This window comes from Fusarium pseudograminearum, chromosome 3 (genome assembly GCF_000303195.2).
Source record: "Fusarium pseudograminearum CS3096 chromosome 3, whole genome shotgun sequence".
Lineage (NCBI taxonomy): Eukaryota > Fungi > Ascomycota > Sordariomycetes > Hypocreales > Nectriaceae > Fusarium > Fusarium pseudograminearum.
In genome coordinates this window covers 2,300,909-2,317,657 of record NC_031953.1, presented here as the reverse complement: position 1 = coordinate 2,317,657, position 16,749 = coordinate 2,300,909, and the positions used below count along the sequence as shown (strand labels likewise).

The following is a 16,749-nucleotide window of genomic DNA, read 5'->3' as shown; positions in this document are numbered from 1 at the left end:
CTCCAACGATAATATCGAACAAAACCTACCTAGGTAGGCAGAGTCATTTACAGTTCCTACCTATACCTACTACCTAGATAGGTAAACCTCTAAGGATTAATTAATTGATTATTCCTGATACACCCATGGGAGGAGAGATGGGAAATAGTTACTAGGTAATCTAGGTTATCGATCGAAATACAGCTCTGTTGGGTAAAACATGGCAAGACAATGTTTGATTCAGACAGTCATGGTAATTTAGCAAATCAATCATGTATGCCAACATGTTTCAATATCCTCCACTGCCCCCCTGTCTCAGATATAAATAATGAACCTTACGCCATGATGGATGGATGCTTTCAGACTGCACATTGGACGCTTTAGGCAATAAAAGGAAGCTTATTGTGCCTGCATTACAGGTATAGCACAGCCCACTGAAACCAACCAAAGCTACGTGCCTTAGGTGCCAGTCACTGCGTGTCCTCCATTGCATGTGCATGTTGCGCTTTGCCACGCCTTTGTTGAGCCTCACTCCATCAACAACCTCGTGTTACATCCAGCATCGATCCTCTTTTTTCGCTCGAATTTGTCTTCCTTTGTTTCTCTCCCTCTCTCCATTTTTCGCAAAAGTCTCGAGTTGTGAGCGTCACTGTCGCACAATGTCATGAGCCGAATCATGTCTGGAGCGCCTCGAAACGATACCTACCCTTACGCCTTCGCCTCCACGTCCGCTTCGTCCTCGTCGCAAACCCCCAATTCCGACGATCGCGATGAGCTCGACTTTCTCGACGACAATGCCAGTAACGATAGCGGTCGTGGGAGGTCGCGCGATAGAGACCATGTGTTAGGCGAGGACCCGCTGCAAGGCAACTTGAGTGCGCCCATGACCTTCAAGCGAAGACAAGGCCCCTCATTGTGGTCTGCACCTTCTCGACTTCTCTCCGCAATCACAGGCTCACGATCCAATGCTTCCTCGAGGGGAGCTTCGCCTGCTGTGTTCCCTGGCTCCAACACTTCCCCGCGCGCCGAACCTGTCGTCTTTAACGAAGCTACCAAAGATGGAGCGCCGCACGATTGGTACGTCGAGGGACCGGGACGCCGAGTCGGATACGAGGATCTTACGGCCATTGATTGGATTTTCGAATACACAAAGGAGCGCCAGCGGTTGCGAATGCTCTATTCAAGTGCATCCGGCGTTATAGGCCCTCTGCGACGGCTCATTGATGCTAGCCAAGTCTGGATCGTCCTGCTCTTGACAGGAATGCTCGTGGGAGCTGTCGCCGCGGGAATCAATGTTACAACCGATTGGCTTGGAGACTTGAAGGAGGGATACTGTTCTAGTGGCCCAGAAGGAGGCCACTTCTACCTTAACAAGGCCTTTTGCTGCTACGGCTACGATCATAATTCCAAGTGCGAAGGCTGGAAGTCTTGGGGTGATGCTGTTGGTGTACATTCAAAAGGCGGCAAATGGTTTGTTGAGTATTTGTTCTTTGTTTCTCTTGCGGTATGATATAGCCTTGCCTAACGTCCGTCTATTTTAAACATAACTAACGACAACCTCAAGATGCTGTTCGCTTATGTTTCTGCTGTTCTCGTCCAGGAATATGCAATTTACGCTAAGCACAGTGGTATCCCCGAGATCAAGACAGTCCTTGGAGGCTTTGTCATTCGAAGATTCCTCGGATTTTGGACCCTTGTAACCAAGTCGCTGGGACTTGTAAGTTTAATTCATGTTGTCAACATGCCTGGTTACTCACACACTTATAGTCTCTTGCTGTGGCATCAGGCATGTGGTTAGGAAAAGAAGGCCCTTTGATTCATGTCGCCTGCTGTTGCGCAAACGTCTTTACGAAACTGTTTCGCAACATCAATGACAATGAAGGTAAGCAAACTTCGACTCGCAGTTGGCAACTCTTGGCTGACATTGGCAGCTCGGAAACGTGAGGTTCTATCAGCCGCTGCCGCTTCGGGTGTCTCAGTCGCCTTTGGATCGCCCATTGGCGGTGTCTTGTTCAGTTTGGAGGTTAGTGGAGCTCATACACTCTCAGACACTTGATACTGACCCTCAAAGACCTTGTCTTATTACTTCCCCGACAAGACAATGTGGCAGAGCTTTGTCTGTGCCATGACTGCTGCTGTTGTTCTTCAAGCTTTCGATCCCTTCAGATCTGGCAAACTTGTCCTGTATCAGGTTCACTACAGCATTGGATGGCATGGCTTTGAGCTGCTACCCTATGCCATCTTGGGTGTTCTAGGTGTAAGTCGGATACTCTTGCGGCATAGACATCCAGCTGACAACGTTTCTAGGGTATTCATGGTGGCCTCTTTATCAAGCTCAACATGGCCATCGCTCGCTGGAAAAAGGCAAACCGATGGATCCCTGGTCCATTTATCCAAGTTCTCATTGTGGCCTTCTTCACTGCTCTCATCAACTATCCCAACTTCTACATGAAGCTTCAAACGACTGAACTGGTTTCCAACCTTTTCTCCGAGTGCTCTCAGGTTCTCGACGACCCCATCGGCCTCTGTAGAACAGGCGCCGCTTCGGCCAAAACCATAGTCCTCCTTGTCTTTGCATCAGTCTTGGGCTTCTTCCTCGCTGCTGTGACATTTGGCTTGCAGATTCCTGCCGGCATCATTCTCCCATCAATGGCTATCGGTGCCCTGACAGGCCGTGCCGTGGGTATTATCATGGAGATCTGGGTCACAAACCACCCAGGCTTCTTCCTGTTTGGCTCATGTGAGCCTGACATTCCCTGTGTAACGCCAGGCACATATGCTATTGTCGGCGCAGCAGCGTCTCTTGCTGGTGTTACTCGTTTGACGGTCTCCATCGTGGTCATCATGTTCGAACTCACTGGCGCTCTCACATATGTGCTGCCCATCATGATTGCGGTCATGATATCAAAATGGGTAGGCGATGCCTTTTCACGCCGCGGTATCTACGAATCGTGGATTCACTTCAACGAGTACCCTTTCCTTGACAATAGCGAGAACAACGATGCTATACCCGATATCCCCGCTTCACAAGTTATGACTCGCATCGAGGACCTCGTTGTCCTTACTGCCACGGGCCATACCATTTCCTCACTTACAACTATACTCGAGATGCACCCGTACCGTGGCTTTCCAGTCATATCAGATCCCAGAGAAGCTATTCTTCTCGGCTACATTTCACGTGCAGAGCTTGCGTACAACCTCTCAGCCGCCACGCAGGCACCTCGTTCGCTCCCCTCGGAGACGGAAACCTTCTTCTCTCATCAGCCTATGGCCGATCCGCGCACTACTCTTGATCTTCGTCCATGGATGGATCAAACGCCCCTTACTCGATTTTCACATACAAGCCTTCACCTCGTCGCGACTTACTTCCAGAAACTTGGTTTGCGGTATCTCCTGTTCAGCGACCGTGGCGTCCTCCAGGGCTTGTTGACAAAGAAGGATGTTTGGTATGTTCTCAACGGTGCCGAAGAAACACGTCGCACCATGGGCCTAGCATCAACTGGTGCTGGCCATGAGACTGGCGTAGCGGATCGGGCGCCAGACGACATCGGCGGCGGCGAAAGCAGCGGATTGCTGCGCGGTGACGGCGCTGATGATGGGGATAGTATACAAGGCGAGGAGCCGATGCTATGAAAAAGAGCGTGATATGATGCTGAGTTTTGTAGCATAGAGTTTGTTTCATAAGTACTACTGTTTTGATCAATATATGTATATATATAACAATGAGGCGCCATCGGCGACGCTCTGTAAGCAGCTTATTCATCTGTTACACTGCAGCGCCCGCACTTGGTCAGCGTTCTTGATGAAGAGAATGTGGCAGTGTTATGAGGGGTAGCATGAGGGCTTGATGCAAGTATGCCACCATCCAAAGTGTATTTAGCAAGTCATAGAAACGTAAGCACTACTACATTGAAATGGATGAAGAGAGACTCCAACATAAGAAGCTCCTGTCCACGGCTTCTTTCGGCCTTCTTTAGTCAAGCCAATGCCGATTTAACCGGCGACTATCTGAATATAAATGAACTGGCTCGCCGGCTTATCCTACCACTCTACTCCTACTCAAAGGATAATCAAACGACAACTCCTTCACACAATGGCAACTCATTACGACGCTATCATCATCGGCTCTGGCCAAAGCGGCAATCCCGTCGCTAAAGCCTTTGCCAATGCTGGCCACAAAACAGCTGTCATCGAACGCACGGCACTGGGTGGCACTTGTGTCAACGTTGGCTGCACACCCACAAAGACCATGATTGCATCTGGGCGAGCTGCCTACATGGCCAGAAGAGGTAAAGACTATGGCGTACATGCAGGAAACGGCAACTTCGAGATCGACATGGCTCGTGTGAGGCAGCGCAAGCGTGCAATCGTCGAACAATGGAGCTCGGGCAGTGTTAGAGGTCTGAATGCAGCGGGAGTGGATGTCATTATGGGTGAGGGAAGTTTTATAGGGGATAAAAAACTCAAAGTTGTGTTGAATGATGGGGGCGAGAAGGAAGTCAGTGCCGACAAGATATTCATCAACGTGGGCGAGAGACCATCGCGACCTGATATTTCGGGCCTGGACGGTGTTGAACCAGCACGAGTCCTCGACTCGACCTCTATAATGGAGCTTGACGCGGTCCCAGAACATCTCATTGTGTTGGGTGGCGGATATATCGGCCTCGAATTTGGGCAACTCTTTCGACGCTTGGGTTCTGAAGTGACGGTCATTCAGAGGGCGAAGCAACTCGTGCCGCGTGAGGATCCTGACGTAGCCGAATGCCTCTACGATATTCTTCAACAGGATGGCCTCACGGTACACTTGTCGAGTACAGTTAACTCGATCTCGACCACCACAGACTCAATGATGCCTTTCACGGTAAATGTTCAGACCGCAAATGGCCAGACTGATGTCGCTGGATCACATATTCTGTTGGCTGCAGGGCGGGTACCTAACACTGATCGACTGAACCTTTCCGAAGTTGGTATCAAAACGACGTCCAAGGGACATGTAGTGGTGGATGATAAGTTGCAAACTTCAGCTTCTAATGTTTATGCCCTGGGCGACTGCCACGGAGGTGCTGCATTCACGCACATGTCATATGATGATTCTCGTATCATCCGCACAAACCTCTTGCCAAAGACCATGGCATCCACGACTCCAGCCATGCCAACGACGCAGTCTTCGATCTCGAGAGTGCTGACGCCTTATGTCATGTACACTGATCCGCAGCTCGGCCATGTCGGGTTTCACGCTCGCGATCTCCTCAACAGTAAAAGGGAGGTCAAAATTGCCAAGATGCCTATGAGCTATGTTGCAAGAGCCCTGGAGACAGCAGAGCCACGTGGAATGATGAAGGCGACTGTTGATGCAAAAACTGGCGAGATTCTTGGTTTCACATGCTTGGGACTTGAAGGAGGTGAAATCATGTCGATTGTGCAGACTGCTATGATGGGTAACTTGAAGTGGTGGGATTTGGAGGCAGCTGTGTATGCTCATCCGACTCTGGCCGAGAGTCTGAACAACCTCTGGGGACATCTAGAATGATTTGGCTTTTCGAGACTTTTGTCTTGTTCCATGTCTGAGAGACATAACAATAGTATTACAATGCCTCAAGTGCTGGACTTTGTGACTGAACGTCCGTTGTAGCCTGGCCTGTCCTTTTCTCTGCCATCTCTGCTTTGGCGCGACGTTTTCGAGCTCGTCGCACTTCAATCTCAACATCAAGCATTTCAGCATTGATAGAGACTAGCCTAGGAATGACATCCTCGACTGCCTTTATAGATTGTGTTTGGGCTGTACGGAGGCCCATGGGAGCGAATAAGCCAAACCAATGCAGAGGATTTTTGTTCTTGCGCTTCTTTTCTGCTGGCATTTCTGCTTCGGTCTCTGGCTTTGGACCTTGCTTGAGTTCCTCAGCGACCGAGCTTTTGCCCTGTTCTTCCTCTTTTTCTTTCCCTTGTTCCTCCTCCTCCTCCGTGGCATTCAAGAGTGAGAAAATTGGACTTTGATGCTCATTTTGGCCGATAGACAGAACCCTTATTGCTTGCATTCTCTCATCGTAGTGGTCCTGACCGTATCTCATGCCTCTCTCCCCGGAAAAATTTGCGCGGGCGATGTTCTGATAGACACCAGACTGCAGTTGCGACAGGGTTTGGCGTAGTTGAGTATATTCATCCAGCAGGCCGAGATAGCGTTCGAGAAGCTCGTCAATGTGTTGCTGCCCCATGATGTTAAGTGTTTGCCTCAAATTTCTGAGAAGCTCAGTATCGAATTAAGTATGGAAGGCGTCAACTTTGTGTTTCCTAGAAAAGAAACGACTGGTTTTGCCGTTTTCTTGCTTATTTTTCTTATTTATTAAGATGAGAAGAGGTAAATAGTTGATAGAGAATAGTTTGACGATGGAGGGGTGTTGTTGAAGCTGTCTACGAAGCCTAAGCTACCTGGCAGTTCCCTAGACTGACTGGCCAGGGCTGCTAGGCAGGTATGTTGTACAATTTGGGTTTAGTTCCACAATCGCTCATACCGCCTGTTTATTGATCGTGAGACAGGGAGCAATTAGAGGCAAGCATCTTGTAATTACAGTCGACAATTGTTGATTTCCCTCTATCAATTTTATTTAATCCTCAGCCGAATTTCTTCTCCTTCGACCTTTGATATTGAAGTTGTGCTTGAGAGGTCCGCCCGTGTATAAAACTGTTGGGATGCCTGACACAAACACAACTATGCCCAAACTCCAGCCTACAGTCCCCCATCCCGAGCTATCCTTGACCATTCCGCCCATGATGGGCCCTACCAAAGATCCTCCCGAGTAAGCCATATTGTACAAGCCATACGCTTGAGCAATCTGTCCTGCACCTCCAGTTCCATCCTCGCCCTGGACAGCCCATGTGATCTCGGCCATTAGAGGACCGAAGATGCACGCCATTGTGATGCCTACACCGGCAAGGAGACCGCACAATAGGATCTTGTCCTGTATGGTGTTTTCGTCAACAAACATTAGGCACACAACAAAGGGCGTTGCGAAGAGAAAGCCAAAAGACGCGAGCCACTTGGGTCCATATCGATCGCCAATCATGCCAACCACAGGACCGAGGAAAGACGGCAGAATCAAAGGCAGAAAGATCAATCCCGCCCCTATCGAGTCCCATCCAAAGATCTCATGTGTGAGGAGAGGAAGCGTACTTTCGAGTGCCGTGTTGATGAGTGCCTGGACAAATGTTCCCCACAGAGCAGCCAAGAATCGAGGCTGCTTCAAGAGCTTGACGAGAGTCTTGATAGGTGAGCGTGATGGGTCTGATACTTCCTTGGCCTGGTCGTCAGTTGTCCGAACGGGTGCGCCTTCATTTATTTCGGCCTTTGATTCAATTGCTCCTTCCACGACGCTCTCTGGATCTGCTGATGGTGTCGTTGCCGTCCTGTCGAGCCAAACTTTGGCGTCCTTGACTTCAATGATTGCAAGACGAAGGGCAATGTCTACGGCAAGTAGACCGAAGCACATTGCAAAAACGGAATAGTAGCCACCCTTGCCATAGACAACACCGCCCAGCAGAGGTGCCACCAAGATACCGAGACTACAAGCAGTGCTGATCCAGCCCATAGCTTTACCAATATGCTCTTTGTCGACAGTATCGACGACCAACGCGAGGCCAACAGTCCAAGTCAGTGCCGCTGATATACCTTGTAGAGCACGGCCAACCATGAAAAGAGCGAGCGTGCGGCCAACGCACAGAAAGACGGTAGCTCCGCATAGTACGACGAGACCTATGAGCATGGGGATCTTACGATTGTGGTTCCTATCCGCCAAATATCCCCAAACAGCTGTTATGACCATCATTAGATAATAGGTCGTCGTTTCAAAGGGCAAAGAGCAACTCACGAGATCCTGCCAAGAGAGCAGCGCCAAAAACGGCCAATGCTATCGAAACCCAATACTGCACTCTATCTGGACTAATACCAACCCGCTCCTCGAAAGAGAAGGGGAGAATGGGAACAATGACACCGTAAAGGAAGATGTCCTGTCAGACAAGATCAACCAAGCTGCGCTGTCAAATCAGATAACAGACGTTACTTACAGTAAAGATGGCAAAGGAACAGGTGGTGACAATAAGACCAGCTGAGGACCTCACCTTGAGGAAGGCCGGACGCTTGTCCTTTCGAGTCCATCTGGGGAAATTCATGGCCAACAGTCGACTCAGCCGAGAGCGCTCAGTCTACCAAATTCCCTACCAGGATGTGTTCATCAAAGCAACAGGAATCAGAGCGGAAACGCTAGGTTATAAATTGAAACCGACTATATTTTCTCTCAGCATATAACCGCCCTCTTTCCTCTTTCAACCTGTACCCACTCAACTCTCCCGGGTTGCGGACCTTTCGCGCCCCGTCGATGGATGAATGACAGGTCAATTCTCCCCTTAAGGCTTAGCGGCAGATTGGGTGTCGATAACTTCAAGACGTTGGCCGAAGATGCAGACTGTTCTGAACTATCGATTGCATAATCGTCTACAAGAGGAAACTAGCTCAGTCCTTTCAGCGTTGTGGACAGAAGGATACCCAGGTTGGAGCTATCCACCTTTTAAGATATACTTCAACGGCTTCGCGGACGCTAGTGGACTTAGTTAAGAGTATATCGGAAGATCTCTTGATATGCAGATGAAGTATATGGGGTTGATAATCTGCTCCTGGTGAATAGTTCACAGCTGTTATGGACACTACTGGATGTGAAGATCCGCATACTATTGGGAGTCACCTTGACAGCACTCTGGGCATTCATTCAGGACGTAGAATCGCATATCGTTTCATGAGTTCCTAGTCAGAATCTAGACAATTCTAGTCGTCGAAAAGAGGAATTCATGTAGAGGTGGCGTCACAGTGTCTAGAGTGTGGCATGATGCGCTTTTCGTAGCTCCTCGCCAACGAGTTCGCCGAGAGGTACGCCGATGGCCGCTTGGCACATCCATGTGGCCGCACTCTATTAGGAAGGTTAGTAGGCATTGGAGAAATCATATTCTCAACTTCGGAGAAAGATACTATCTATGCAAATACCTAGATATCGGAGCGAGTATTTACTTCGAAATAGGATTCAATCGGCAATATGGCAATAGTTTAGCCTCAGTGTTGATGAAAGATGGGATTTAAAATCAACACTTTGATAGACTAACCTGAAGCTTTATTAACGTTCACTTCGAATTTGACAACGGTTCGTCTAGAATTTCAGGGTGCTCTGGGATAGTCGACATGATTAACATGTTCATCAACAAAATGATTCAATTCAAGCCACACAAGACCATGCAGATAGATGCAGATTGAAATGGAGCCCTTGTCTCAGTCAGAGCCACGTTGGATAGGTGTGATGTGATATGCAGTTGCAGTATGTTGGGACGGTGAGACAGGCAGATAAGTTGCTTCCCCCTACTCGTCCCACGTTGCTCAACGCGAACCAGCAGTGCATACATAGTTGAGGAGAATTGTGATAGCCGTTAAAGAAACTGTAACGGTATAGGACAAAGCGAACCAGGCTTGCACTCAAAGACTACTACAAAGTTGTACATATGCATGTGCAGTCGCAATTCTCTAAGACTGATCTCCACTGCATAAACTCGAGGAGGGAATCCTTGATAAAAGTAATATCCCTGGGCTGAAGCTTGAGTGTGGATTAGAGTGGTGTTGATGTCGGTAGGTTCTCTTTACTAGCGAGCGGGTGCTAGGATAAGATCCCGAGATTTGGGTTTGCGCATGTTCCCCCAGTCACCGATTTTTTGTTTCTTACAAGGTTGTCCGTCTTGTCAACGTGGTTTAGCCGAATTCCCTGACTAACGGCAATATATTGTTGGTAGTTTATGTTGGCTTTGCAAACAGCAGGGACTTGGGCAGCCCTGAAAAAGAGGTTGGTATTGTCGACCGTCAGTATGTGCTGGACAGAAGCCTGTGATGGACATTCTTCACATAAGTGATTCACTACTGATCGTCAAGGAAAACTGGGGTTGTTTGCCCAAGTCCCCAAGACGAAACGCATGGCATAGGTAGAGATCCACCATATTGCTGTGGTCACGCGTGGTTCCCAATTTGCGTCAAAGCACACTTCTTAAAGATGCTAGGGGAAGATAGACACAGACAAAGACGACGACGCGGACGTAGCGACGTAGACACACATAGACCTTGGCCCATACAAGAGACCAGGTTGGTTACGAGCTTTGGCCTCAAACAGGCCTTGGCTTAGCTCTCTCGGGTATCATCAGATGGATTTCCATGCCCGAGGTCGAACCTTGGACCTCACAGCAGCTCGTGCAATACATAGTACACAAGGCGAGGCGAGACGAGGCAATCAAGACAATACAGGGCAAGTCTTGTTAATATAGCGAGCCCAATCGGACGAGACGACGATCTGATACAAGACCAAACCACATGGTAAAGCGGTCCAAAGGACAAGCAATCCCGACGAGGAATCAGATCTGACCAACCCGTGGAGGAGGAGGAGGAGGATCGTCCGAGTGTTTGGGCCCCTTGACTGGTTATTTTTTCACGATGATGCAGATGGTCTTTGTGCAAGCACTGGTAGCTGTCTGAGCCATGGTTAGAAGTAGACATGTCATTGACCGGGTCTTGTGTCGTCACCAATCGTTTCTTTTTGTTGTCCTTGACCGCTGTCAGTCGGGATATTAGATCAAAGGAAAGGGTTCTAGCGTAGCCCGTTCATCTGCTTCTTACAGACAAAGACAGACCACATCTTTGTGCTGAGCCCAAGGCTGTGTCGTCACAAAGAAGAGCTTTGGCATCTTGTTTGTTTCATCTTGAGAGCGACATCTGCAAATAATACTCATGATTGTATGTATAGGACTAGGTTGAATCGAGTGATGGTGATACCAGACAAGGTTAAATGATGTTGATGAATCCGATACCCGACCGATAGAGCGATACTTGAAAACATGACGTTGATGTGACGAATTAGGGGTAGCAAGCTATTAACAGCTAACAGTGGATCGTCGCTGCACATAGGGACCGTCATTAAAAAAAGGCCTGAGCCTCTTTTGCATCGCCATCCATTCCAGAAGTACCTAGGCATTAAAGGCACAATTTCTTCTCATTAACCTCCTTTAAGGTCTCGATTGAATCTGTTTATCTTGCAAATTAATACCTGTCACTCAAGTACGTAGTATTGGTGTCAACCAACTGCCTACTAACTCATCAACTCACCCACAATATTTTAGACCCTTGCTCTTATCTTGGATCCTTAAAGTCGGTAAACACGACGATACTTGCCCAAAGTATCTAGAGTAGAACAGGCATTAATAACACGGGCTGACCTGTAGTCACTCACTGACAGGTGGTCATCTCTTGACCGTTCATTGTCACATCACCTTGGAGTGGCCGAATCATGTGTACTAACCTAGGAAGTAGACGTGAATATCACCACTCTCATTGTACTCTGTACAGCTATATACTACCTGCTTAGTACTGCACCCGGTTGGTAGAATATGCCATTTTCCATGCTATACCACCAACCTCACAGCTCAAACTTGTACATTACTGTACGTAAAAGCACATACCTTGGTACAATTTGTCGGGTCCTTAGGTTAAACCTGGAACTCCCAGTGGTGCTGATCCAACCTCCCTCCTCGGTCACTCCCTGTAATACCCATCCCCTGTCTTGTCTGTGCTGGCAAAGGTTGGCTCTGGGATGGATTAGTAGCGCTGGTTCCTACCAAGATAAGTACTATGGTACCTATCATTTAGTGGTCCATCACCCAACATAGCAGGTACCTACCTTGTCCTACTTCTGCTTTGCCTTGATTTTCTGCCTGGCTTGATTCCTCTTTGCGACGATATCTCTTTTTGGTTCAGCTGTCCGTGCAGCTTTGCTCAAGGTACCTATCACCTTAGTACTACTGCACTGCTAGGTCTGCTCTGCTGCCATCAAGGCCCACTGCGCAACCGTCAATTCTCTCTGCCACTGCCACGAGCTGCAATTCCCATTCCCATTACCACCACTACTACAGAGTACTACTACCGTTATCACCAACCTAGGACCCTGCGCCTCTCTCTTTTTTTTCTTTCTTGCTCCTGCTCCTGCTCCTGCTCATTCTCTTCCTCTCTCCTCTCTTTTACTACTGCTAGGCGCGCATCATATCAATTAACTGTTTGTGTCTCCCGCCAACCATAGCAGCCTATTCCCTCCTCCTCTCCTCTCCTCCCCTTCCTCTCACTCAACGGGCCTCTCCGCCTCCACCCATTTGCTGCACCAGCGCCCAAGGCCAAACCGAACCAGGCCAAACCGAACCAAAACGCAACGCAACTCCATAGTTGCCAATCCGCCTCCAACCAATCTGCCTGCCTATCTACCGCAGGCCGCATCCACCTCAATCCTGACTTCGACCACCTACATCCGCCATCAAAACTATACAACGCCAAAAACAATATCTCGATATTGCCTTATCCTTCATCTTGCGACCCGTCTTCCCCGACACCGACATCGATACCGACACTGACACCGACACCGACTCGACTTTCTCCGCTCCGCCAGTCCCCCCCCCCGCTCTCTTACCGTAGTTGCGCGCATCCGCCCGCCAATAGAGCTTCGCTACTCTCGACCGCTTGCATTTCGCTTTGATAGAGTCAAGCTCCTGCACAGGAGCTTTTGAGAGGAACAATGGCGGTTGTCGCTACTATCAAGTACGTTTGGAAGCACAGGCTCGTACCGCTGTGCTGCGTTATCCGTTGCTGTGCTTTGCCTCGATTTATCTCCTCACCGAGGTCGCCATCGAAGCACAGCGCCCCGGCCATACCTGCGCATCGGCACTGCATGCCATTTCGTCCCTCTCCCGCCATTTTCTTGTTTTTTCCCCCAAGGAGCTGATTTATCTAACCCCTATTCAGGTGCGTCGTCGTTGGTGACGGTGCTGTTGGAAAGACTTGTCTTCTCATCAGCTATACAACAAACAAATTCCCATCCGAATATGTCCCGACTGTCTTCGACAACTACGCTGTCACTGTTATGTGAGTCTACCTGCACACCCTTCAGATCGACGCCAGCCCCCCCACACCGCACCCCCACCCATAATGGACGCTCCTGTGCTGCGAATCCCATATTGGTCCCTGGTAGCAATGGCATGGCATATTGAGTGCTTTGCGACATGGACCATTTGCGCATATTTTCAGTGGATGGACGCAATCGGCCATAGAAAGATTGCTGACTGGCCTGCAGGATCGGCGATGAGCCATACACTCTCGGACTATTTGATACCGCCGGTCAAGAAGATTACGACCGACTGCGACCTCTGTCATATCCCCAAACCGATGTTTTCCTTGTCTGCTTCTCCGTCACCTCGCCCGCTTCATTCGAAAACGTTCGCGAGAAATGGTTCCCCGAGGTCCGCCACCACTGCCCTGGTGTCCCCTGCTTGATTGTAGGCACTCAGGTCGACTTGAGAGATGATCCCAGCGTCCGTGAGAAGCTGTCGAAGCAGAAGATGCAGCCAGTGCGACGAGAGGACGGTGAGCGAATGGCCAAAGACCTGGGCGCGGTCAAGTATGTCGAGTGCAGTGCCCTTACCCAGTACAAACTTAAGGATGTGTTTGACGAGGTATGTTGTCATTTGTGAAACCCATTGTGGCCTAGAAAGGCTTATTAGAACTTGCTCTGACTGTATCATGCAGGCTATTGTGGCTGCTCTCGAACCCCCCGCCCCAAAGAAGAAGTCGCACAAGTGCCTCGTCCTATAAAAGGACAGAGGTAGGCCACAGCCTGGCCATGACACCACCTTCTTCTACTCCCCCGTGGAAATGGTTGTCAGCCAGGAACATGCTCAGTTGAGATGCACGAATCGAAACCCTTGATAAAGGCACGACGAGACGACATTGGAATGACTTGAGCGGGTGGAAACGGAACGCGAGGTGTTTCACGGAGACTGGTCGTCCTATTCTCAGCATGGGCTAGATGGCGGAACGAGACCTGGGGAAGAATGTGTCTTGTTTCATGAAGGAAAGACGGACGATCGAAAAAAACGGCAACGCGGATCAAAGAGCTGCTAAGGGACGCTGAGCGTAGCCCTAGTCGGCAACCGGAGCCTCTCTTGACGACGAGCCGGCTCTGTTCCGTGAACTCGTTGAGTTTTTATGGCCGGAATCCAAGGATGCTCGTTCTCTGATCCTCCCGAGACGGTTTGATGAAGCAAGGAGCGGGAAAGGACGCGAGAGCTTGCGGGCGATGGCAATTCATACATCCAGGCGGGAATGCTTTGATAGGACAGTTTGGCGATTGGGGTGCAATTTACATCAATGTCTTCTTGTCTTGATTCATACTATGTTATAGAAAACTTCTGCATTTCGTCTCTGAGGCCTTGATGAGCTATTATGTTGACTGTTAAAGAAAGATGTACTGAGACTGTGCTTACTCTTGGATTGGCATGTCAAGGGACATTGATTGACCTTTTTACGTATTAAAAATCTTTAAGTATTAAAGTACTGTCTACCTAGGTATCATCGACTAGCCATGTAATTAAAGCACAAGTACTAAGTATTGACTACTGCGACATGCAGAAAAGACACACCATTTTAAGATTATCTTTCTGTTTGTTCTATAACTGCCGAGGACATTGGACGAGGTGAGTTGTCGCTCCAACTTTCCTATCTCAACCTAGTTTCAAAACGACAGGACCCATTTTCTGGCTGCGCTCTCTGAACCCAAAGGTGATCTCATAGAGTGTTTATCTGCGATTCTATGCCTGAATCAGGCAAACCGCCTATTCCTAACAGTGCTTCAAGCCCTTCGAGGCGGGGAAGGAGACGGACGGTAGCGAACTGCGGGGTGGGTTTGTGACTTTTACTGATAGTTATTCAATCGATTGGTCAATTAGACAATGCGGTACCTCTCTTTTGAGGCTTTCTTCACGCTGGAAAGGCGTGAATTGACATATGTCGATGTATCTTGACTCGTGGGGCCGGGTGGCAGCCGGTAGAGGAGGATGAGGAAGAAGAGGAGGGGGTATGAGAGATTATAACTTGCTATATTAGACGTTATTCCCTTCCCTCTCTTCTGTCTTTATCTTTACTCATCCTTTTCTCAATTTTGAAGTCATATACTGTCAGTTGTATCTAGTTACAGATCACAACGGTTCAACATCATGAAGCTCTTGAACCTCCTCCCATTGGCGGGGCTGGCAGCGGCTTGCGCTCATGATCATGACGATAAGCAATGGACCAAGGAGGAACTCAACGAGCTCGAGGATAAATGGGGTTACGAAGTATGTGACATTCCTTGAGTATAAACCTTCTCTTTACCATGGCAGATTCACTATGGAATACACACTGACACCAGCCAGTGGCCTTTTGCTGGCATAAACACCTTTGCCCATCTTAAGCATGTCAAGTGTCTGACTGAACCCACTGAACCATTCGACATCGCTATCGTCGGCGTCCCCTTCGACACAGCCGTGAGCTACCGCCCAGGAGCTCGCTTTGGACCTCGAGCGATCCGCTCAGCATCTGCCCGTCAAACATCTATGCGTGGCTTCAACCCTCGAGCTGGTGTCAACCCGTACCAGAACTGGGCCAAGATTGTTGACTGCGGCGACGTTTCTGTCACGCCAATTGATAACGGCATTGCTCGTGAGCAGATGACTCAGGCGTTCAAGCAGCTTGGTCGTCGCAGGACTGTTTCCGCGCTGGCACCCAAGGCTCGCCTTGTGACATTGGGTGGCGATCACTCGTTAGCTCTCCCTGCTTTGCGAGCTCTGAACGAGATCCATGGAAAGCCTATCCAGGTTTTGCACTTTGATGGTGAGTCAATCGGCCAGTATTGACTGACGTGAGCCTGCCAAAGAAAGACCTTGACCGTTAACACATTCGCCACAGCTCACCTGGATACATGGAACCCAGCTGCCTATCCCTCGTGGTGGGGAGCTACTCACTTTAACCACGGCTCCATGTTCTGGATGGCGAACCAAGAAGGTTTATTATCCAACTCGTCTGCTGAGCGCTCTGTCCACGCCGGTCTGCGCACCCGTCTCACAGGTACCGACTTCTCCGACCATGAAGACGATTCATCCCAAGGCTGGGTCCGTTTCACCGCCGACGATATCGATGATCTTGGCACAAAGGGTATCATTGACGGTATCCTCAAGGTCCTTGGTACTGAAAACCCCGTCTATCTCTCCGTCGACATTGACGTTCTCGACCCTGCCTTTGCGCCTGGCACCGGTACCCCTGAGCCCGGCGGTTGGTCTACTCGCGAATTCATCCGTATCCTTCGTGGGCTTGAGGGCTTGAATCTTGTTGGTGCTGATGTTGTCGAGGTGTCTCCTGCTTACCAGAACGGAGGAGAGGAGACAGCCCTGGCTGCTGCCCAGGTTGTCTATGAGATTATTAGCTCCATGGTGAAGAGGGGTCTTCAAGATGGTGGCAAGGAGGGCAACGGCGGCAATGCAGCTGAGGCCAAGGACGAGCTGTGAGAGACCATGTCTCAAGATAGGCCGTACGCATTATGAGATAAAACGTTGTATGTTTATGAGTGATAGAAAGGGAGCTACATATGGCGATGTATATGAAGACATATTAGACTGTAATAAAAAGATATCAGATTCCTAATTGCTTACGAACGTACGTTGCAAGGTGGTACGATGTGTAATTGTGTGGTTTTATTCTATGTGTCTCACATACTCTGAAGTCGATTGGGTTTGTTTTTGATTCTTGTCAGTGCCACTCTACTATTGGTTGCAAGGTCGTGAGCCTCTCAGCACCTTGAATGCTTGGTAGGAACATTATCAGAACCAGTGTCTTGGCATCACAAGCAA

General features: G+C 49.2%; 6 protein-coding genes across 6 annotated transcripts, besides 2 other annotated features; 4 read left to right on the top strand and 2 right to left on the bottom strand.

Annotated features, from left to right (window-relative positions):
* Positions 1-655: 655 nt before the first annotated feature.
* On the top strand, positions 656-3,612 carry FPSE_03556 (uncharacterized protein; the record flags this gene model as incomplete). Its single annotated transcript, XM_009256675.1, has 6 exons — positions 656-1,483; positions 1,544-1,696; positions 1,747-1,861; positions 1,911-2,002; positions 2,051-2,236; positions 2,287-3,612. 6 exons carry the CDS (start codon positions 656-658, stop codon positions 3,610-3,612), a joined length of 2,700 nt encoding a protein of 899 aa, XP_009254950.1.
* Positions 3,613-4,072: 460 nt separating this feature from the next.
* Positions 4,073-5,509, top strand: FPSE_03557 (uncharacterized protein; the record flags this gene model as incomplete). The annotated part of the gene is made up of 1 exon (XM_009256676.1): positions 4,073-5,509. One exon carries the CDS (start codon positions 4,073-4,075, stop codon positions 5,507-5,509), a length of 1,437 nt encoding a protein of 478 aa, XP_009254951.1.
* Positions 5,510-5,564: 55 nt separating this feature from the next.
* Positions 5,565-6,191, bottom strand: FPSE_03558 (uncharacterized protein; the record flags this gene model as incomplete). The annotated part of the gene is made up of 1 exon (XM_009256677.1): positions 5,565-6,191. The coding sequence occupies one exon, from the start codon at positions 6,189-6,191 to the stop codon at positions 5,565-5,567; it is 627 nt and encodes a 208-aa protein (XP_009254952.1).
* A 390-nt stretch (positions 6,192-6,581) lies between these two features.
* On the bottom strand, positions 6,582-8,142 carry FPSE_03559 (uncharacterized protein; the record flags this gene model as incomplete). Its single annotated transcript, XM_009256678.1, has 3 exons — positions 6,582-7,783; positions 7,842-7,980; positions 8,038-8,142. The coding sequence occupies 3 exons, from the start codon at positions 8,140-8,142 to the stop codon at positions 6,582-6,584; spliced, it is 1,446 nt and encodes a 481-aa protein (XP_009254953.1).
* A 3,994-nt stretch (positions 8,143-12,136) lies between these two features.
* Positions 12,137-12,163: a microsatellite.
* Positions 12,164-12,213: 50 nt separating this feature from the next.
* Positions 12,214-12,243: a microsatellite.
* A 365-nt stretch (positions 12,244-12,608) lies between these two features.
* Positions 12,609-13,681, top strand: FPSE_03560 (uncharacterized protein; the record flags this gene model as incomplete). Its single annotated transcript, XM_009256679.1, has 4 exons — positions 12,609-12,631; positions 12,836-12,955; positions 13,164-13,542; positions 13,616-13,681. The coding sequence occupies 4 exons, from the start codon at positions 12,609-12,611 to the stop codon at positions 13,679-13,681; spliced, it is 588 nt and encodes a 195-aa protein (XP_009254954.1).
* A 1,400-nt stretch (positions 13,682-15,081) lies between these two features.
* On the top strand, positions 15,082-16,407 carry FPSE_03561 (uncharacterized protein; the record flags this gene model as incomplete). Its single annotated transcript, XM_009256680.1, has 3 exons — positions 15,082-15,201; positions 15,280-15,736; positions 15,812-16,407. 3 exons carry the CDS (start codon positions 15,082-15,084, stop codon positions 16,405-16,407), a joined length of 1,173 nt encoding a protein of 390 aa, XP_009254955.1.
* Positions 16,408-16,749: the final 342 nt, after the last annotated feature.